General features: G+C 43.1%; 2 protein-coding genes across 2 annotated transcripts in view; one reads left to right on the top strand and one right to left on the bottom strand.

Annotated features, from left to right (window-relative positions):
* Positions 1-23,619, bottom strand: part of PSMD12 (proteasome 26S subunit, non-ATPase 12) — a 139,115-nt gene that overhangs the window by 70,072 nt on the left and 45,424 nt on the right. The gene's annotated exons all lie outside the window — the stretch shown is intronic.
* PITPNC1 (phosphatidylinositol transfer protein cytoplasmic 1) overlaps positions 1-23,619 on the top strand; it is a 93,329-nt gene that overhangs the window by 32,496 nt on the left and 37,214 nt on the right. Inside the window, exon 2 of the mRNA XM_056550080.1 lies at positions 17,574-17,722. Coding sequence (XP_056406055.1) covers positions 17,574-17,722 — 149 coding nt within the window. The remainder of the gene's footprint in view (positions 1-17,573; positions 17,723-23,619) is intronic.

Raw genomic sequence — 23,619 nt, 5'->3', positions numbered from 1 at the left:
ACACAGACAGGTACCTTGCGTCCACCCCGTGGGTGGTGAGGGAACTCCTCAAAACCATCGCTCGATACTTACCTAGCACTGAGATCATTTCCCCTGATGGACCCCTCACGCCCCTGCTCCACAACCCTGTTTTCCCTCCAGGACAACAGGGTTCCTCTTTCCTGGGCATCTCTGACCCTCCCTTTGTCCCCCTCCGAGGGTTTCTACAAGGTACGACCCTGCGGTCTTATGAGGAAGTGGTGCCGGGACACCTCCGCACGCCGTTCAGGTATATGCAATACATGCAGCTCCGTCATTTTGTGGACACGACAGGACGCTCCCTGCGACTGGTTCGGACCCTCCTTCCGTTTGAAGAGCTGTGTATTTCTGCCTCCCCGCTCTCCAGAGTGGTTTCACAAGTCTATGGTATCCTTTTAGACGCAGCGGCGCAGTTGCCTCCGCCTTTTGTGAGGGCCTGGGAGGCGGAACTGGGCACCTCCTTTGCTCCCTCAGATTGTTCTTCTGCATTCCTCTCGTGTCACAGAATGTCGGTCTCGTGTAGAACTCAAGAGACCAATTACAAAATCTTATCGCGCTGGTACAGGGTACCGTCAGTGCTCCAAAAGATGTATCCTAATGTCTCAGATTGTGCTGGCGTTGCGGGGGATCCAGGGGTACGATGACTCATATATGGTGGGCCTGCCCGTTGCTCTCTCCCTTTTGGTCGACTGTACTCTCTCGTATAACCCACATCACTGGCATCACCATCCCCAATGAGGCTAAGATACTCCTGTTATCCATCCAACCAGCATCTCGGAAAATGCACTCCAAGACCCTGGCTAATTTCTTGCTGATGGCTGCTAGAACTGTGATACCGAGGAAATGGAAAAATGTCTCCCCCCCAACAATTTCTGACTGGTACAGTGAAGTTCTGTTTGTGTGTAGGATGGAGGAGTTGATGGCGGATTCCAATAACAGACTTGACAAATTCACCTCCACCTGGTCACCATGGCTGACCTTTGTTGAGTCCCCCCTGTTCAGGACTGATTAGCCGCTGTAACTCCCTACCACCGCCCCCCCCCCCCTGTTGGCGACCCTTAGGGGCACTGGCCTCTTTCCCCACCCTACTCCATCGGACAGACACCCTGTTGTCTGTGGCGGTGATCTTGGTCGTGTTGGGCTGGCACTGGGACCGAGGTGTGGAGAGACCGCTCGGCGTAGCACAGGTCAGTACTTTTCTCTTTCTGCACTTACTGCTCCTACTGAATCCACCACTTGTTTTCCTACTCCCCTATATTCGTCTCCCTCTTTGTTCGGGTGGACGCTTCCGCCCAATTTCTTACTTTCCTGCTTTGTTTCCTTTTTAACTTTTCGTTTGTATTGTGCTGATTTTGTTGCATTTCAGTGATATTAAGTAGATGACATTGTACTAAGATACTACGTTTGCCCTCTGTTCATGATGGCTATGTGATCTCTGGCTGATACGCTGTTGTTGTGTCATTACGACTAATGCTCTGTTTTTCTTGAGACAATACTTTTATTTTGTCTTGTACCCTTGTTTGTATGTTAAACAATAAAGAAAAAACGTTGAAAGTGAAAAAAAAAAATCCCAATTCTTCCAGTACTTTTCAGCTGCTGTATAATACACAGGAAGTTCTTTTTTTTTAATTTCCTTTCTGCCTGACCACAAGCGCTCCCTGCTGGCACCTCTGTCCATGTCAGAAATGTCCAGTGCAAGAGAGGTTTGCTATGGGGATTTGTTCCTACTCTGGGCAGTTCCTGACATGGACAGAGGTGTCAGCAGGGGGCGCTTGTGTTCAGGAAGACAGGAAATTCAAAAAGAAAAGAACTTCCTGTGTATTATACAGTAGCTGAAAAGTACTGGAAGGATTGGGATTTTTTAATAGAAATAATTTACAAATCTGTTTAACTTTCTGGCACCAATTGATTTAAAAGAAAATGTTTTCCAGTGGAGTAACGCTTTAAAGGAGCCACTATGCCTTGTGTCTCATCACTGATGACGTGCTCACTTTGTGGTAGCTCAGCTCATTCGGCATGCTCTCGTGTTTCTTGGAAGCTCATGTCTTTTAGACTGCTCCTGTGTTACATAGCAGTCAGCGCTCCCTCTTCTATTTCACAGTGGAGCATCTTTTGGGGGCATGCTTGCCTGCGTTTTAAGACATAAGACCTCAGCGTGCTTTCTTGTATTTTAAGGTGTCTGATCTCTTGCGTCATGCTTGCTTGTATTTTATGATGTCTGATCTCTGGCGGTGTGCTTGCTTATATTTTAAAGTGTCTGATCTCGGGCAGCATGCTTGTCTGTGTTTTAAGATATATGACCTCTAGTGGCCTGCTTGCCTGTATTTTAAGATGTGTAATCTATTGCGTCGTGCTTGCCTGTATTTTAAGATGTGTAATCTATGGTGGCGTGCTTGCCAGTATTTTAAGGTGTCTGATCTCTGGTGGCGTCCATGCTTGCGTTTTAAGGTATCTGATCTCTGGTGGCGTGCTTGTCTGCGTATTAAAGGGGCATTCCAGGATTTTTTTTATTTGACTATGCTGCAGGGGCTTTAAAGTTAGTGTAGTTTATAATATAGTGTCTGTACCTGTGTATGATGGTTTTCTCACAATTCTTCAGTTATTTTCACCCCAATATTTATTTTTACCACCATACAAAATGACTGTTGTCTCAGATTTTTCCCAGGTTGCAATGCGGCCGAGACCTGACTCACTAGTCAGCTGATGACAGGGAGCCTGTCTGCTTCAATGGGTGGAGCGATCGCTTGGTGGGAGAGAGATCAATCTGCAACTAATGCAACAGCTGGAGGCACCCTGATTGAAAACCACAGGTCTTTGAATGGATGCAGCTCATTTATATTTCAATGGGTGGGGTAGCTGATGTGTGGGAAGGAAGTATAATGGAATCATGGGATTTGTAGTCAAAAAAAGTAAAGTCAAACAGGAAATACCAGTTCACAGAAAGCTAGCCACAGTGTTCTGGTAATATCACAGCATAGCCTTTTATCCCCAAGACAAGCGCAGATCCTTCCTAAGCATGCCCATTACTGTCTGGCAGGTACGTACTAAAATCACCTTATGGTGGAGAACCCCTTTAAGATATCTGATCTCTGGCAGCATGCTTGCTTCTGTTTTAAGGTGTCTGATATCTGACAGTGTGCTTGCCTGTATTTCAAGATGTCTGATCTCTGGCGGTGTGCTTGTCTGTATTTCAAGTTGTCTGATCACTGCATGATTTGAGTCCCTGGCGGTGTAGTGTGTTACTGATGGTAGCCTTTGTTACTATGGTCCTAGCTCTCTGCAGGTTATTCACTAGGTCCCCCCCGTGTGGTTCTGGGATTTTTGCACGCCGTTCTTGTGATCATTCTGACACCACAGGGTGAGATCTTGCCTGGAGCCCCAGATCGAGGGAGATTATCAGTGGTCTTCTAATAATTGCTCCCACAGTCTATTTCTTCACACCAAGTTGCTTGCCTATTGCAGATTCAGTCTTCCCAGCCTGGTACAGGTCTACAATTTTGTTTCTGGTGTCCTTCAACAGCTCTTTGGTCTTGGCCATAGTGGAGTTTGGAGTGTGACTGTTTGAGATTGTGGACAGGTATCATTTATACTGATAACAAGTTCAAACAGGAGCCATTAATACATATAAGGAGTGGAGGACAGAGGAGACTCTTAAAGAAGAAGAAGTTACAGGACTGTGAGAGCCAGAAATATTGCTTGTTTGTAGGTGACCAAATACTTATTTTCCATCATAATTTGCAAATTAATACATTTAAAAAAAATCAGACAGTTATTTTATGTATTTTTTTTTGCTCGTTCTGTCTCTCATAGTTGAGGTTATAACCTATGATGAAAATTACAGCCTCTCATCTTTTTAAGTGGGAGAACTTGACAATTGGTGGCTGACTAAATACTTTTTTGCCCCACTGTATGTTTTAAGGCAGATGATCTCTGGTTTTAGGCTTGTTTGATGATGGCTGGTACCATAATTACACAGGTTCCATGGCGGTTGATTTTTGATGGTGTGTTCTCTTATGTTTCATGGTGGCTTATCTTTGGTAGAGCGTGTGCTCTTCATGGCGACTCAACTCAGAAAATTATAATTTGCTGTAGACAATTTGATTTGTTTCTCAAAACTTGAACGTAACCTTCCACTTACTGCACCCTGATCTCCAAGAGAACTTGTAGCAATCTGATGTCACTGCACCACAGCTATTTTGGGTCTGTAAAGTCGCTGTACTAATGGTAATTCTCAGTGGAGAAGAAATGCATCCGCCTCTGGGCTGGGGGCCTAAAAATAAGAGTTGACCCTTTAGGCCTTAAATAAAATAATTAGGAAAAGTTCTGCAACATATTTGTTAATAAGTATCTGATCATTGGTGCTGATGTCTCAGTGAAGTCGTTCGTGAAGATCTGGGTATTTGGTTGCAGAGCTTTTTGTCTCCTCATGACATATGGACATTATACTGAGGCCTTCGCCATAAAGCTCCTTAATAGTAGATTATGTGCTCAGTGCTGGATATGGAGGACCGGGATTATTAGAGGGGATGATCGTCCTGACAGACGGTGAACTGTGTCAGCCCATCCACCCTCAGAGAGGAAAGCAGGACAATCACCCCCAATAGATACAACGTCCATCTATAGGGGGTAATTACCATAATCTGTAAGGAAGTTACCTGTAGCAACCAGATCACAGTAATTCCATCCTGAATCACTGGTAACGCATCGATAACATTGTCCTTAACATGTTGGACAAACCTGAGATAATCTCCTCCTTAAATATTCCCTAAGCATTATGTCAAGATGAATCCTACTTCTCTCTTCTTCACAGTGACACAACCTGGACCTGGGTAGAGTTTTCTTTTTAGGGGACCACAAAAGCCCCAAAAACCTATTGTCCTTCTATCTATCTGTGCTCGCTTAGAAATCCTGTGTAAGCTAAACACATCAGCAGCACCCATCTTTTTCTTGTCCTGAAAATTTGTTACAATGTATTATTGTGGGTACACTAATCTTCTTTAGCTAAAAATTGGAGTAGATTTCTGGCATTAATCATGTTAAGGGGGTTATCCACCATAAGGGGACTTTAGTACTTACCTGCCAGACAGTAATGGACATTCTTAGGAAGGATCCATCATCTTGGGGCTAAATGGCTGTGTTGCGAGTCCACCATAAAGCTGTTGCTTTCTTTTTGTGAACTGGCCATTTCCTGTTGGAGTTCCTTCCCTCCAACTACAAGTCCCAGGATTCCTTGTTTGTAAGTGTAAGGTCACTTTTCTTCCTTCCACACATAAGCCACCATACCCATTGCAGTACAGCTGAGCTCCCTTCCATGCTTGTTGTGCTTGAAACTACAATTCCCTGCAGCTCTGTTGAGAATGATCTCCCCCGCCCCCCATCCAGTGGTCACTCTACCCATCAAAGCACTGTCATGCTCCCTTTCAACACCTGACTAGTGATGTAATGTCTTGGGCTGCACTGCAACCTGTAAAAAGCTGAAACAACACACATTTTGTATACTGCAAAAAATAAACATCGGGGCAAAGATCATATAAGAATTGCGAGACCAGACATCAAACATAGGTACTGACACTATATTATGAACAACACTAACTTTACAGCCCCTGAAGCACAGTCAAATAAAAAATAAATCTGGCATACCCCTTTAAATTTGGTAGTCTGATGGAGGCAACACCCCTTCTCCTGAGACAAACACTCTTTTTAAAAACTTGCCAAAAGTGACATAAACCGAGAAAAAGTTACAAAGTTGTACAACTTTTATAAACCAGGAATTCCCTCCAAAATCTTTAAGAACTTTTCAAAAGTTTTCATACCCATTCCAGGGTGAGTGTCTCCTCTACATCCTTTTATAGCTGTGCAGTCTTAGGCCTCATGGCTGACGTCAGGCTTAGGATCTATCAGAGGATCTAAAGGCTGACAGTTAAAGTACCCTGAATGCTCCATAACACTCCATGCGTGCGTCACCCAGAGCCCAAACAAGCGGCCCCCTCACTCCAGGGCCCCACTGACATAAACACCCATAATCAACTCTGCTACCCAACAGCCGAAAGGAATCTGTGGGGGACACAAGCCATAAACTGTACATTACAGAGAAAAAATAGGAGGTCCACATGTATGAACAATGCACAGTACTGCTCCTCTGATTCTGTATATATGAACAATGCACAGTACCACTCCTCATATTCTGTTTATATAGACATTGCACAATACCTCTTCTCTTGACCTGCATCCTGAGTGTAATTTTCAGTATCTGCTCTTATTCTGTATATATGGACACGGCACAATGCCACTTATATATAGGCACTGCCTAGTACCACTTCTCTTGTCCTGTATGGGTATCATTCTTAATATTTGCTCTGTGTATATGAACACTGCACAGTAGTACTTTTCATATATATATATATATATATATATATATATATATGTGTGTGTGTGTGTATGTATAGAAAGTGCACAGGAGCACTTCTCTTATTTGGTGTGTATAGACAGTGCACAGGAGCACTTCTTGTATTCTATATGTATAGACAATGCACAGTAGCCCATCTCTTAATCTGTGTGTATAAACAGTGCACAGTAATGTTTCTATTATTCTATGTGTATAGAAAGTGCACAGTAGAACTTCTTTTATTCTGTGTGTATAGACGATGCACAGGAGCACTTCTCTTATTTTGTGTGTATAGACGGTGCACTTCACTTATTCTAGGTGTATAGACAATGCACAGTAGCACTGCTCTTATTCTGTGTATAGACAGTGCACAGTAACACTTCTTTTGCCCTGGTATGTTGGCTGTATAAAGAGACACCTGCACATAGTGATTGTGCCCCTGTTCCCCCTTGTTCACTTGCTGTGGTTAGTAGATAATAGGAGGGATATTTCGGTCTGATCCCAGCAGCCACCTGTGTTTATTTTCCGTAGATGAGACGGCGGCTGATGAGACGCTGAAGTAGCGGGGCCGTGGCTGCCTTCAAAGTGGGAACACTCCCCGCCCTTTCTTTTGATGCAGCTATATAAAGGCATCTGTGCCATCTGTGATCCCCGTCCAGATGGCAGTGGCTGAAGTTTTACTTTTTTGTGGAATATTTTTGGGTGTAACTAGTTTGGGGGGGGGGGGGGGTGATTTATATTAATCCCCGATTCTTTCTCAATTAGCAGAAAAGCATCGCAGTCATTCCTCAGCCTCTTGGTTACATTCAGAAGTGGGACAAGAGTCCTGGTTAATATCATTAATGCAAAGAGAATCTTGGTCAAATGGAGGATTGTGAAGTTTTGGTCCCATTGATAAGTGAGAAAGAGAGTTTTGTTATGAAAAGTGTGGGAGATTGTTATGGCTAGTATGAAGGGGGAGTGGGTCACATTATATGGCGAGAAAGATTTGATCAATGTAAAATGGTGACAGAAAGTCTTGGCAAATATGAAAATTACGGAAGAGAGTCTTGAGCCATTTAAGTGTGAAGAGGAAAGTTTTGATCAAATGGAAGAGTAGAGAAGAGCATTGTACTCTATACGGTGGGTGAGAAGGAGTCTTAATTGATATGAAGGTTTAAGATTAGAGTTTTGGTATACATGAAGGGTAAGAGTAGAGCCCAGCACAGGACTGTTATCTTAATCCCACTGACCATTATTTCCTGTCCCCGCTAAGTGTGTGTTCCATTCCCACAACATGTGTGTCCAATCCAGCAAACATTTTTCTTACATATTCTTGAAATAGTACCCCCCCCAGTGCTATTTCCTTACCTCCCGTGCCATTTCATAACATGTTTGTGCCATTTTATCATCCACTTGTGCCATTTCATCAGCCGCTTGTGCCATTTCAGAGGTTTGCGGGACTGCACAGGAGGGATGAAAGAAGAGACGGAACGGCAAGGAAGAGCGTCGTAGTCACAGTGAAGGATGGTTAAGAGTCTTGGCTTATATGAAAGGCAAATAATAGAGTATTGATTACATTGAAGGGTAAGAAAAAGACTCCTGGAAAGGGAGTCTTGGTCAATATATAGGGTATGGAAGAGATTAATGGTCAATATGAAGGGTAGTGAAGAGATTCATGGTCAATATATAATGGAAGAATATCTTGATCACACTGAAGGGTAGGAAGAGAATCTTGGTCACGCTGAAGGGTAGGAAGGAGAGACATGGTGAATGTGAAGGGTGGTGGGAAAGGGTGGGGATGAGTGTTGTGGAAAACTAGGATGAGGAAGAGTAATATGGTCAATAAGAAGGGTGAAGAATAGGGTCTTTGTCAATATGAAGGGCAAGAACTGGGGATAAATATATCTATGTGTAATCTATGTGAAAGTAAAAGTCTAAAACACATGATCCTCTAGATTGTGCTTTATATGTTTTTCACAATACTGCCTGTTACCCTTTACTTAAGTCCATACAACACAATAAAAATGTCATAAGGTTTTCCTCTGAAGGTCAGCAGATGTCTCGCTCATACAGGCAGCCTTACCCTTAACTGACCCCACACCACATCTGCGAAAGCGCACAAAGGATGAAAAGCTAAAAGATATGCAAAAATGCCACTACTGTAGGGGATGTCACCTTTAGGGATTTCTCATCCCTTGCACAGATGGAAATAGGAAAAAAAAAGGCTGAGAGAAAGATAGTGTCACGTCCACAATACCCTCTATACATCTGCGCTGTCAGCTCTACGCCTCTGCTCCCTGCTAGAACACAGTCAAGACGCGTATGCCAGCGCAGTGTGAGCAAACTAGTCATTATTTTTAGGCATTTGGGAAAATGCTGAAGAGCTGCTTGACTTTGTCACATATCATACTGGAAGAGCATAAATGTAAAGGAGAAGTACATGCGAGGGTCTCTCTACCGTGACTACATTGATCAACGTGGCCCCTTTAATTAAAAAATATCTATTGGCTCATATTTTATTTACATGGCAGGAAGCAGCAGAGAGTATAGAGGTCTATGAGTGCCACTTTAAATCTGTAAAGTGCCACTGTAAATCTGATGTGGACACTTATTTGGGGGATAGATAATAAAATGCAGGACACGTGGGGCAAGTTCTTTTTTTTAAAGTTCTACTGGGGACTGTTCCCACTCGTGTTCTCTGGGGAATGTGGCTGGACGACTTTAGGTGGACAAACTTGTAGTGGACAGTAAAGAGCAGCCCATAGGATTTACAACCAGCAGTGTATACATAGACAGGACTAAATCCAGTCCTGGAACCCACTAGACCTCAGAGATGAGACTTTTTTTGCTTCTCTCATGTAACCTTATTGAGTTTTGTTCTGGTCCCAAAGAACCTATCAGGTCTGGCATAACCTCTTTTATGTGCCTTATTGTTTTAATTCTAAACCCCCTAAATGAGACACCTTCAAGTCTTTTCAGAACCTCTTTAGTCCTCGAATGTCTTCTTTAGATGAGTTTCAGACTCACTTGTTCAGACTTGGATCTTTGTAGAACCCTTCATTCTTATGTTCTCTTCTTGGGTTTGGCTCTGGACATATTTTGGGTATTGTAGAAAATTTTTACTTATGTGGCCTTCCTGTTTTTGGCCCGCTTATGGAAATTCACTAGGGTTTTTGAAAATTGGCTGTACACATTCCCACCCAAAGTGACTAAAACAAGTTATGGCCAAAATAAAAACTTAGGAGGCCTCAGTCACTCGATTAGACTATGGTCCTTTACTTTCCTTTATGCCTGAATATTTTGTAAGGCCACCATCATACGGCAAGATCCTGCTGAACATTCATTCATCTGTCTAAGGGCTGCGTGTACCAAGGCATTTCAGAGGCTTCCATCTGGCTCCAGCCTTACAATGCTTACAATACGTCTTGCTGATCTTATCTTGCCAGTTGTCACATTGGAAGCTCATCCTGCGCCAGCGATGTGTTAATGACTTAACACCACATGGTAACAATCACCGCCTCATATATCCCAGCGCTAATAACTGCAAAACATCTTCACTTCTTCTAGTCCATGACAGCAGATGGAGCGGCTTTTGTTCCCCCCTGGATCAGTAGAAACTTGTCTTGTAGAACCCTGCAGTCCCTCCCTATGCTGCAAGAAATGAACTATAGAAAACAGAATTATTGGGAAACTGGACATTTTCTAAATTCTTTTCATTCCTTAACTCCAAGCAGTAATCTCCAGACATCTGACTTTATAATGGAATTGGAGAATGTGCAGCTCTGAGTAAAAACACTGACAGGAAATTCGCTGGTTACCACGAAACAGAAAACAGACAGATTTATTGGCACTCTTCTAATATTAGTCATTGTCTCCACTGTCCCCAATATAAATCAGGGCTGACATGTTAAAGAAGAAAATATTTACCTATACTGCCACTATGTACTAGAATATACCGTATTTTTCGCCCTATAGGACGCACCGGCATATAAGACGCACCCAATTATAAAGGTGCAAAATCTAGAAAAAAAAGATTTTGAACCCAACAGTGATCTTCAACCTGCGGACCTCCAGATGATGCAAAACTACAACTCCCAGCATGCCCGGACAGCCGTTGGCTGTCCGTGCATGCTGGGAGTTTAGTTTTGCAACATCTGGAGGTCCGCAGGTTGAAGATCACTGGTAGGAGGTAATACTCACGTGTCCCCGCCGCTCCGGACCAGTCACCGCTCGTCACCGCTGCCCTGGATGTCGTTCCATTGCTGTCGCCGTGTCCCCGACGCTCCTGACGTCTTCTTCCCCGGGATCCACGCTCTCCGCTCCTATTGGATGACAGAACGGCGTGCACAAGGACGTGATGACGTTGAAGGAGAGCGCCGACCATGCAGGGGATCCTGGCCCAGAGCAGACACCGAGGAGGCAGGTAAGGTCCCTCCCGGTGTCCTGTAAGCTGTTCGGGACGGCGCGATTTCACCGCAGCGGTCCCGAACAGCCCGACTGAGCAGCCGGGTAAGTGTCAATTTTGCTTCAGACGCAGCGGTCACCTTTTATCGCCGCGTCTGAAGGGTTAATACAGGGCATCACCGCGATCGGTGATGTCCTGTATTAGCCGCGGATCCCGTCCGTTGATGGCTGCTCCCGGGACCGACCCGATAGGTGTGTATTCGCCGTATAAGACGCACCCACTTTCCCCCCCTCCCAGTTTTGGGGAAGAAAAAGTGCGTCTTATACGGCGAAAAATACGTTAACTACTATAATGATCTTTTTATTCAAAACTTGCAACAAAATATTACAATATAGTTACAATAAAATAAAAAATAAAGTAAATAAAGTTTCATCACTGATATTTTAAACATTAAACAAAACATGACACGACTATTTCTCTACTGCACTTTTTATCGGTTACTTAAATTTCAGCCAAATCCAGGTCACTTAGGCTTCTTAGTTTTTTCCTTACTTGCCCTGCTGTGACTTGTAGTGCCCCATCTCTTGGTGGACACTGTGGGTCCAGGATCATCAGGGAAGGTTGAGGGGACCTGCTCCATTGGTGCATCTGTATCTTCTTCCCCCAGCGCACTATAATGTCCGGATGTTCTCTCTACTGTTGGACGTGCGGATGATCGCGCTGCAGACATGGCTTTTCTGAATGTAGCTACGCCAGCATTTTTCCATTTTCCAGCCTGAAACCTGTTCTCTTCCACACTGGTCCCTGCGATCAGGTCAGCTGGTTCTGGACTAGACGATTGTTTGACGGATTTAGTTAGAGATTTTCTTTACACTTCACTTTTTGGATGATATCTTGCTTCAGTGGCTGGTGATGTTTCTAGTACAGCATGCATAGGTGTCACCCTTGGCTCTGCAGTGGCTGCTGGTACTTGTAGTTCAGGATTCATAGATACTTCAGACTCTGCAGTGGCTGCTGGTACTTGTAGTTCAGGATTCATAGATACTTCAGACTCTGCAGTGGCTGCTGGTACTTGTAGTTCCGGATCCATAGATACTTCAGACTCAGCAGTGGCTGGTGATTCTTTTTCTGCTGCATCCAGAGTTGTTACACTTGGATCTTCACTGACTGCTGGTACTTGTAGTGCAGCAGTTGTTAACTCTGGTTGTGTAACAGGGTCTCTGGTACTCTGATGAAGATCTGCAGGGGGGCGAGCAGTTTCTGGGGCTGTACCCACACATGTATAAGAATATAACTACTATAATACTGTCCCCTATGTATAAGAATATAACTACTACTGTGTGGGATGTTTAGTGTATATGGGTAGAGCTCATGAGGGGGCATAGTTATTAGTGGGTACCATTACTTTACACTATATATGTGTGTTTCTGTGGCGCAGCCATCCTGTCTCATGTTTCCTGGGTGCATTGACCTTTCTTACAGTTCTGTTTAGTATTTCAGTGGTTACGTTTTTGGGCTATAGGGCACTGTACACACACTGATATATGAACTCAGAAAAGTTTAGGCTCCAGCTTACATGGAAAGATTCTTGCAGATAACATCTGCACAAGTTCTCTAATCGTCACATGATATGGGGGCAGTCATGTGATTCCTGCTGTTGTGCAATAGATATCACAGTGAGGTTCTACAGTCACTAGAAATTCAAAACATTTGCTTCAGGCTCTAAAAAATACAGGAACTATATATAAAGTTACAGCTAGTCATATATTACTGCTGACAACATGTCTAGAGGTACTCACAGCAACGCCCCCTGTATGACATCACTGATATAATATAATAGTAATATAATGACATGTGATCACAGCCTAGCCTCCTGTATGACATCACCGATATAATATAATAGTAATATAATGACATGTGATCACAGCAACGCCCCCTGTATGACATCACTGATATAATATAATAGTAATATAATGACATGTGATCACAGCCCCGCCCCTGTATGACATCACTGATATAATATAACAGTAATATAATGACATGTGATCACAGCTCTGCCCCCTGTATGACATCACTGATATAATATAATAGTAATATAATGACATGTGATCACAGCCCTGCCCCTGTATGACATGACTGATATAATAGTAATTGACATGTGATCACAGCCACGCCCCCTGTATGACATCCCTGATATAATAGTAATATAATGACATGTGATCACAGCCCCGCCCCCTGTATGACACTGACATAATAGTAATATAATGACATGTGATCACAGCCCCACCCCCTGTATGACATCACTGATATAATAGTAATATAATGACATGTGATCACAGACTCACCCCCTGTATGACATCACTGATATAGTAATATAATGACATGTGATCACAGCCCCACCCCCTGTATGACATTACTGATATAATAGCAATATGACATGTGATCACAGCCCTGCCCCCTGTATGACATGTGATCACAGCCCTGCCCCTTGTATGACATCACTGGTATAATATAATGACACTGAGTAGTGATATCATTTTACTCAGTCTCAGCACTTGGAAACTTTCACCTCCCATGGAATTTTCCTTTATGAAGTAGCGGTCAGCTTTGCCTAGAGATTGTGATGAGCGTCTCAGATCACCACAGTCTCTATAGTCTCTCACAGTTGTGTTGTAATAGGTCATGTGACCACTCTAACACCAGATTCAGGAGTCCCCCCTCAGCTTAGAAATGATTCTTTTTCAGCAGAGTATGACATAAGGTGTGAAGTTCTCCGGCATAGACTTGCGATGAGAGCAGATCTTCACACGACGAGGCTGCTGCTACAAACTCCATGGTATTACTGATCTGGCCTGATATGTGAGCAGAACCACACAGTGGGCTGGATGTGCGAAACAGGCATTTGTATGTGTTGGCGAAACGGGGGCTGTAAAGCAGTGTTCTCCAACCTGCGGACCTGCAGATGTTGCAAAACTACAACTCCCAGCATGCCTGGACATGCCTGGAGGTCCGCAGGTTGGAGAACACTGCGGTAAAGTACGGCGAAGAGGTCAGTGAGACCAGGCCCTAATCTACATACTATGAGGAGAAAAGAACATGCAAATATATCACATTTTAAAGGGGTTATCCAGGAAAAAACTTTTTTTTTTTATCTATCAACTGGCTCCAGAAAGTTAAACAGATTTGTAAATTACTTCTTTTAAAAAAATCTTAATCCTTTCAATACTTATGAGCTTCTGAAGTTAAGGTTGTTCTCTTCTGTCTAAGGCTGGGTTCACACCACGTTTTTCAAATACAGTTACCGGATACGGTTTTCCGCTAATAATCGTATGGCAAAAACCGTATGACTCCAAATTAAAACGTATACGGTTCCAAAACGTATGTACGGTTCTATCCGTTTGCATCCGTTTTTGCCAACGGTTTTGCTATTTTGTTGGAATTAGTTTTCCAGCAATTTAATAAAGTTACTATTGTTCTATTGAAATTCCTTCTACGCATGTGTCAACTACAAAAACGGATTAGAAAAACCGTGTGCAACCGTATTCTGAAATTCTGTGTACGGTTCTCATAGACAACAATGTTAAAATAACCGCATACGGTTTTCCAAATGGAGGCAAAAACGTGGTCGGCAGCGTTTTTGCCTACGGTTGAAAAATCGGCAAAACCGTATCCGAGGCAAAACGGATGCAACCGTACACAACATTTGGAATACGGTTTACAATGCATACTCTATGCATACGGTTGTATACTTTTTTTGCGGAAAACCCTATACGGTTACCGTATTTGAAAAACGTGGTGTGAACCCAGCCTATGTGCTCTCTGATGACGTGTCTGGGGAACCGCCCAGTTTAGAAGAGGTTTGCTATGGGGATTTGCTTCTAAACTGAGAACACTTAGATAGAAAAGAACAACCTTAACTTCAGAAGCTCATAAGTACTGAAAGGATTAAGATTTTTTTTAATAGAAGTAATTTACAAATCTGTTTAACTTTCTGGAGCCAGTTGATATATAAAAAAAAGTTTTTTCCTGGATAATCCCTTTAAGCTTTGTACTCATGAGACCACCTGCCATAGAACTCGATGATAAATTTGGCGAGCTCGACGGGATGGAGATTTCTATTGAAGGGCTCAGTCACTGTTATGTGTGCACGTTACACTGCTGCGTTACTTGTGCTGTTTAGAAACCACGTTTTACACAGTATATAATCATATTTCATATGTGAGAATGATGGCCGACCAGTTGCCTAGTAACAGCACAAGGTCAGCAGAGTATTGCAGCCAATGTGTCTAGACGTACTGAATCCTTTGGGTCTGTTCACACGGCAGAATTTCTGCATGCGTAATTCCACATGAGGATTTCTCCTCAAATTAAAGCCCAATAGACTTCTAGAGGATTCCGCACTCCCATTCACACTTCTGAATTTCCACATGTGGATTCAATGGACACTGTTCTGCATATAGACATGTTAATATTTCTTCACTTCTCACCATCCTCGGCTTTCCGTCACCCCGATTTATAGCATCATTTTCAGCTGACTCAGTACAGGGGGGATTCCTATAATTCTTATCCTGTCAGCCCAAGAGCTGAATACTTATAGATTTCCAGATCACAGAAGGCAGAAGGATCAATATGTGACCGTCGTGTGTCAGGCTGAGATATGGGCGCAATTCCGTTGCGGACATCTCGGTTTTAGCCAATTTTATTAAGTACTTGCCATTAAACATTCCAATGGCTTAACTCTTCACATGCTGGAATCACATTTATAAAAGATACCTTGCAAGTCCAGTTTATTTGTTCTTTGGAAAGCTGAGCACAACCAGTATGGCTGCCATTACCACTTTATGTGCTTTACATACATCCCTGCTTTTCCAGCGAGAAGTAGGTTTCAACAATATGGCCGCCAATACTTCTTACCTATCTATTTATACACTGGCACAAGGAAGAGAGACACAGAAAAACCGCTGAAAGCTCCTGTAGGTGTTTTATCTTTCTCCAGTAATGGGTTTACATACTGCTCAGTACTGCTCTATAAAGTCATCCATGCTGCTGCTTCTGAGTGTGTGTGACTGGGATAAAGAGGGAAGGATCCCCTCTTGTATGTGTGCAGCTTATAGAGACATCATAGCAGATAGCCTACATCCAGTATATAAGGAACAATTAAAGATGGAGCCAGCAAAGGAGGAAACTGGTGAAAAATGTCATATATGAGATATAGAATGGAGATAAAGATCGACATTTACTGAGAAAAAAAAAATTATTGTACAATGAATTCCCAATCCCTGGGCCCCAGCCCCTCCCCCCGCCCAATATCACTCTCCTATTCAGTCAAAACTTGGAACATACCGTATATACTCGAGTATAAGCAGAGTTTTTCAGCACATATTTTCATGCTGAAAACGCCCCCCTCGGCTTATACTCGAGTGAACCAAAAACTTAGCTGTGAGGGGATGGTCGGGGCCGTCCATCTGCAGCCATCTATGCTGCAGAGACTGTCCGGTGGGGAGGGTTAGTCGTTCCGGGCTGTCCATCTTCACCGGGAGGCCCTCTTCTCCGCTCTGGGCTGGCCCTAAACTAGTGACGCTGCATTGACGCCAACCTGCAGGGACGTTCATGCGCATGGATGTCACGGTCGTCAATGCAATGTCAATAGTGACCCTCCCCACTAGACGGTCCCTGCAGCATAGATGGCCAAAGATTGACACCCCAGACCAGCTCACCCTTCCTGGGGAGGTGAGTAGAAAACAAAAGGGGGGTCTGGATGATGACGAAGGGCAGTGGTCTTCAACCTGTGGACCTCCAGGTGTTTCAAAACTACAACTCCCAGCATGCCCGGACAGCCATCGGCTGTCCGGACATGGACATGCTGGAAGTTGTAGTTTTGCAACATCTGGAGGTCCGCAGGTTGAAGACCACCGACCAAGGGATTGACAGACGGTGATGATGAAGGGGGGGGATGATGACGAGGGGGGATGATGACGAGGGGAGAATGATGACGAGGGGGGAATGATGACGAGGGGGGAATGATGACGAGGGGGGAATGATGACGAGGGGGGATGATGATGGGGGTGTTGATGACATGGGGGGGGGAGGGGGGATGATGTATTTCCCACCCTAGGCTTATAGTAGATTCAATAACTTTTTCCTAGGTTTTTGGGGTGAAATTAGGGGCCTCGGCTTATATTCGGAACGGCTTATACTCGAGTTTATACGGTAGGTGTTTTCATGTGTCAAAATAGGAGATGTTTATAGGCTCAATACTATGTAGTTTTGTAGATTTTATTTTTATATAATAACTATTGTAATATTATTATTTTATAAGTGCACAAAAAAGGTAGCGATCTTTTCTTAAGGTCGGTCCCAGTAGTAGAACTCAAATTTCCCAGGATTGCGATGGCAATTGTGAAGTAAGGATACAGTTGTGTAAGGTCTGTGGTCCTTAATGAGAGTGATACACTCTTAGCATAATGTACCACAATAGTTAGGTGGAACAGCTAAAAGGGGGATTGGGTGCTAAATGGACTCCACCCCCCACCCCTATTCCAGCTGTTTTGAATTGACACAACAGGCAGCACCAAAGCCCCCTAGCAATGCTGTGCCACTACTATAACAGGTTCTCTACGACTATGGAGGAAACGTAAGAATAATCTGCGGCTCCAATAATAGCTGTGAGTTGTTGAATTGTCCTTTAAGCAGTTTTCTGTTCTAGAATCTGCCTCCGTACCAGCTATGATAACTGATTTCTTATTCTTTCAGTGCAGTAACCATTCTCCATCCCTCTTACAGTACAGAATCGGACAGCTCTATATGATCAGCAAGCACAGTCACGAGCAGAGCGACCGCGGAGAAGGCGTGGAGGTCGTACAGAACGAACCCTACGAGGACCCAGTACATGGTCCAGGGCAGCTTACTGAGAAGAGAGTCTACCTGAACAGGTAACGAAGCCTGAGCCTGCTACACTACTAGGATATGATGTGATAACAGAGAACAATAGCATGCAGCAAATAGTAGGAATGGACATGTTTTCTGTGCATGAAGCTTAACCCCTTAAGGACTCAGCCCATTTTGGCCATAAGGACTCAGACAATTTAATTTTAACGTTTTCATTTTTTCCTCCTCGCCTTCTAAAAATCATAACTCTTTTATATTTTCATCCACAGACTAGTATGAGGGCTTGTTTTTTGCGCGACCAGTTGTCCTTTGTAATGACATCACTCATTATATCATAAAATGTATGGCGCAACCAAAAAACACTATTTTTGTGGGGAAATTAAAACGAAAAACGCAATTTTGCTAATTTTGGAAGGTTTCGTTTTCACGCCGTACAATTTATGGTAAAAATGACATGTGTTCTTTATTCTGAGGGTCACTACGATTAAAATGATACCCATTATTACATACTTTTATATTATTGTTGCGCTAAAAAAAAATCACAAACTTTTTAACCAAATTAGTACGTTTATAATCCCTTTATTTTGATGACCTCTAACTTATTTATTTTTCCGTATAAGCGGCGGTATGGGGGCTCATTTTTTGCGCCATGATCTATACTTTTTTTTGATACCACATTTGCATATAAAAAACTTTTCATTCATTTTTTATAATTTTTTTTTTATAAAATGTATTTAAAAAGTAGGAATTTTTGACTTTTTTTTTTTTCGTTCACGCCGTTCACCGTACGGGATCATTAACATTTTATTTTAATAGTTCGGCCATTTACGCACGCGGCGATACCAAATATGTCTATAAAAAATTTTTTTTACGCTTTTTGGGGGTAAAATAGGAAAAAACTGACGTTTTACTTTTTTATTGGGGGAGGGGATTTTTCACTTTTTTTTTACTTTTACTTTTACATTTTTTTTTACACTTGAATAGTCCCCATAGGGGACTATTCATAGCAATACCATGATTGCTAATACTGATCTGTTCTATGTATAGGACATAGAACAGATCAGTGTTTTCGGTCATCTCCTGCTCTGGTCTGCTCGATCACAGACCAGAGCAGGAGACGCCGGGAGCCGGACACAGGAAGGAGAGGGGACCTCTGTGCGGCGTTCTGAATGATCGGATCCCCGCAGCAGCGCTGCGGGCGATCCGATCATTCATTCAAATCGTGCACTGCCGCAGATGCCGGGATCTGTATTGATCCCGGCACGTGAGGGGTTAATGGCGGCGGGTCCCTGGCTGCGATCAGCAGCCGAGATCAGCCGCGCATGACACGGGCATCGTTCCGATGCCCGCGGTTATGCACAGGACGTAAATGTACGTCCTGGTGCGTTAAGTACCACCTCACCAGGACGTACATTTACGTCCTGCGACCTTAAGGGGTTAAAGGGGTACTTCGGTGGAAAACTTTTTTTTTTTTTTTTAAATCAACTGGTGCAAGAAAGTTAAACAGATTTGTAAATGACTTCTATTAAAAAATCTTAATCCTTCCAGTACTTATTAGCTGCTGAACAATACAGAGGAAATAATTTTCTTTTTGGAACACAGAGCTCTCTGCTGACATCACGAGCACAGTTCTCTCTGCTGACATCTTTGTCCATTTTAAGGACTGTCCAGAGTAGGAGAAAATCCCCATAGCAAACATATGCTGCTCTGGACAGTTCCTAAAATGGACAGAGATGTCAGCAGAGAGCACTGTGCTCGTGATGTCAGCAGAGAGCTCTGTGTTCCAAAAAGAAAATAATTTCCTCTGTATTGTTCAGCAACTAATACGTTTTAATAACAGGATTACTAATACAATGTAACAAATCCTCAGATGTGAGAAGAACAGGTTTTACCTTGTTTATGTTGCAATGTATCAGTGTAGGTAAATGTTTTGAGTCTGCAGAAGAATGTCCAGACTCGATACATAGTAACAAACCCTGACAAGTTAAGGGCTGTGTTCTGGACGTTGCCCCCGCTGCTGGGGGGAGTGTGACCCTTAAGGGTGGTGCACATGACAAGTCCAGGGATATGATGGATTAATGAGGATATTTTGCTGTACTCTTCTTCTGTAACTATTCCCTTGAGGCTACGGTTGTCTCTTTAAGTTTTCTTCAGAGGAGCAGAATTGCTGAGTCCAAAGTACTGGAATCCATTCCAGCATCTTATATAAGGTGGTGTACATATGGGAAGGCAGAGGACAGGACAGCTGGAAGTGGTGACGAGCGAGGAGGCCATAGAGGCTTTTCACCACCACTTAAAAGGTCTTATCCCTGGAAGGCGACTACTGCACAAATGTCGCTTTGTGTTATTTGAGTCCAGAGCACTTTAAGGTTTTGCTGGCAAAGTCCGGAGTGATATTTCCATAGCAGCTCTAAGCACAGCGCCCCCGCGTGATCAGCGAAACGTTGTGTTTACATCTCAGATATGGAGAAACAGCTGCATCTCCATCTGCTGCTTTCCTAAACTTCCTGCTCATGTCTTCTACATCCAGCTCTATGGAGAGGCAATATAAATGATTCACAAGGTTTAACACCCTGCACAAACACACACATAAATGTCTAATTACTAGAATGGAAACCCTGACTATTGTAAAGTGGTGACTGCTAGAACACTATAATAATACTGCAACTATATACAAGAATACTGCCCCCTGTATACAAGAATATGAGTACTATAATACTGCTCCTATATACAAGAATATAACTACTATAATACTGCTCCTATATACAAGAATATAACTACTATAATACTGCTCCTATATACAAGAATATAACTACTATAATACTGCCTCCTATATACAGGAATATAACTACTATAATACTGCCTCCTATATACAGGAATATAACTACTATAATATTGCCTCCTATATACAAGAATATAACTACTATAATACTGCTCCTATATACAAGAATATAACTACTATAATACTGCTCCTATATACAAGAATATAACTACTATAATACTGCTCCTATATACAAGAATATAAATACTATAATACTGCTCCTATATACAAGAATATAACTACTATAATACTGCTCCTATATACAAGAATATAACTACTATAATACTGCTCTTATATACAAGAATATATTTACTATAATACTACCCCCTATATACAAGAATATAACTACTATAATACTGCTCCTATATACAAGAATATAACTACTATAATACTGCTCCTATATACAAGAATATAACTACTATAATACTGCTCCTATATACAAGAATATAACTACTATAATACTGCTCCTATATACAAGAATATAACTACTATAACACTGCTCCTATATACAAGAATACAACTACTATAATACTGCCTCCTATATATCCAAGAATATAACTACTATAATACTGCTCCTGTCAGGATTCAGCAGGCTGGAGGTGGATCCTCTGTGCCAGAGAGGGATTGGCGTGGACCGTGTCGGTGGACCGGTTCTAAGTTGCTACTGGTATTCACCAGAGCCGCCGCAAAGCGGGATGGTCTTGCAGCGGCGGTAGCAACCAGGTCATATCCACCGGCAACGGCTCAACCTCTCTGACTGCTGAGATAAGCGCGGTACAAGGGAGTAGACAAGAGCAAGGTCGGACGTAGCAGAAGGTCAGGGCAGGCAGCAAGGATCGTAGTCAGGGGCAACGGCAGGAGGTCTGGAACACAGACTAGAAACACACAAGGAAACGCTTTCACTGGCACAATGGCAACAAGATCCGGCAAGGGAGTGCAGGGGAAGTGAGGTATAAGTAGGGAAGTGCACAGGTGAAGGTACTGATTAAAACCTCATGCGCCAATCAGTGGCGCACCGGCCCTTTAAATCGCAAAGACCCGGCGCGCGCGCGCCCTAAGGAGCGGGGCCGCGCGCGCCGGGACAGCACAGACGGGGAACGGGTCTGGTAAGCGAGTCGGGATGCGCATCGCGAGCGGGCGCGTCCCGCATCACGAATCTCATCCCGGCTGGGAACATTATCACAGCACACCCGGTCAGCAGGTCTGACTGGGGCGCTGCGAATAGGAGAATGCTGTGAGCGCTCCGGGGAGGAGCGGGGACCCAGAGCGCTTGGCGTAACAGCTCCTATATACAAGAATATAACTACTATAATACTGCTGCTATACACAAGAATATAACTACTATAATACTGCTCCTATATACAAGAATATAACTACTATAATACTGCTCCTATATACAAGAATATAACTACTATAATACTGCTCCTATATACAAGAATATAACTACTATAATACTGCTCCTATATACAAGAATAGAACTACTATAATACTGCTGCTATACACAAGAATATAACTACTATAATACTGCTCCTGTATACAAGAATATAACTACTATAATACTGCTCATATATACAAGAATATAACTACTATAATACTGCCCCTATATACAAGAATATAACTACTATAATACTGCTCCTATTTACAAGAATATAACTACTATAATACTGCTCCTATATACAAGAATATAACTACTATAATACTGCTCCTATATACAAGAATATAACTACTATAATACTGCTCTTATATACAAGAATATAACTACTATAATACTGCCCCTGTATACAAGAATATAACTACTATAATACTGCCCCTATATACAAGAATAGAACTACTATAATACTGCTCCTATATACAAGAATATAACTACTATAATACTGCTCCTATATACAAGAATATAACTACTATAATACTGCTCCTATATACAAGAATATAACTACTATAACACTGCTCCTATATACAAGAATACAACTACTATAATACTGCCTCCTATATATCCAAGAATATAACTACTATAATACTGCTCCTGTCAGGATTCAGCAGGCTGGAGGTGGATCCTCTGTGCCAGAGAGGGATTGGCGTGGACCGTGTCGGTGGACCGGTTCTAAGTTGCTACTGGTATTCACCAGAGCCGCCGCAAAGCGGGATGGTCTTGCAGCGGCGGTAGCAACCAGGTCATATCCACCGGCAACGGCTCAACCTCTCTGACTGCTGAGATAAGCGCGGTACAAGGGAGTAGACAAGAGCAAGGTCGGACGTAGCAGAAGGTCAGGGCAGGCAGCAAGGATCGTAGTCAGGGGCAACGGCAGGAGGTCTGGAACACAGACTAGAAACACACAAGGAAACGCTTTCACTGGCACAATGGCAACAAGATCCGGCAAGGGAGTGCAGGGGAAGTGAGGTATAAGTAGGGAAGTGCACAGGTGAAGGTACTGATTAAAACCTCATGCGCCAATCAGTGGCGCACCGGCCCTTTAAATCGCAAAGACCCGGCGCGCGCGCGCCCTAAGGAGCGGGGCCGCGCGCGCCGGGACAGCACAGACGGGGAACGGGTCTGGTAAGCGAGTCGGGATGCGCATCGCGAACGGGCGCGTCCCGCATCACGAATCTCATCCCGGCTGGGAACATTATCACAGCACACCCGGTCAGCAGGTCTGACTGGGGCGCTGCGAATAGGAGAATGCTGTGAGCGCTCCGGGGAGGAGCGGGGACCCAGAGCGCTTGGCGTAACAGCTCCTATATACAAGAATATAACTACTATAATACTGCTGCTATACACAAGAATATAACTACTATAATACTGCTCCTATATACAAGAATATAACTACTATAATACTGCTCCTATATACAAGAATATAACTACTATAATACTGCTCCTATATACAAGAATATAACTACTATAATACTGCTCCTATATACAAGAATAGAACTACTATAATACTGCTGCTATACACAAGAATATAACTACTATAATACTGCTCCTGTATACAAGAATATAACTACTATAATACTGCTCCTATATACAAGAATATATCTACTATAATACCGCTCCTATATACAAGAATATAACTACTATAATACTGCTCCTATTTACAAGAATAGAACTACTATAATACTGCTCCT

This window comes from Hyla sarda, chromosome 13 (genome assembly GCF_029499605.1).
Source record: "Hyla sarda isolate aHylSar1 chromosome 13, aHylSar1.hap1, whole genome shotgun sequence".
NCBI lineage: Eukaryota > Metazoa > Chordata > Amphibia > Anura > Hylidae > Hyla > Hyla sarda.
Note: the sequence above shows the minus strand (reverse complement) of the source record. Positions and strands in the feature narration are given on the sequence as shown.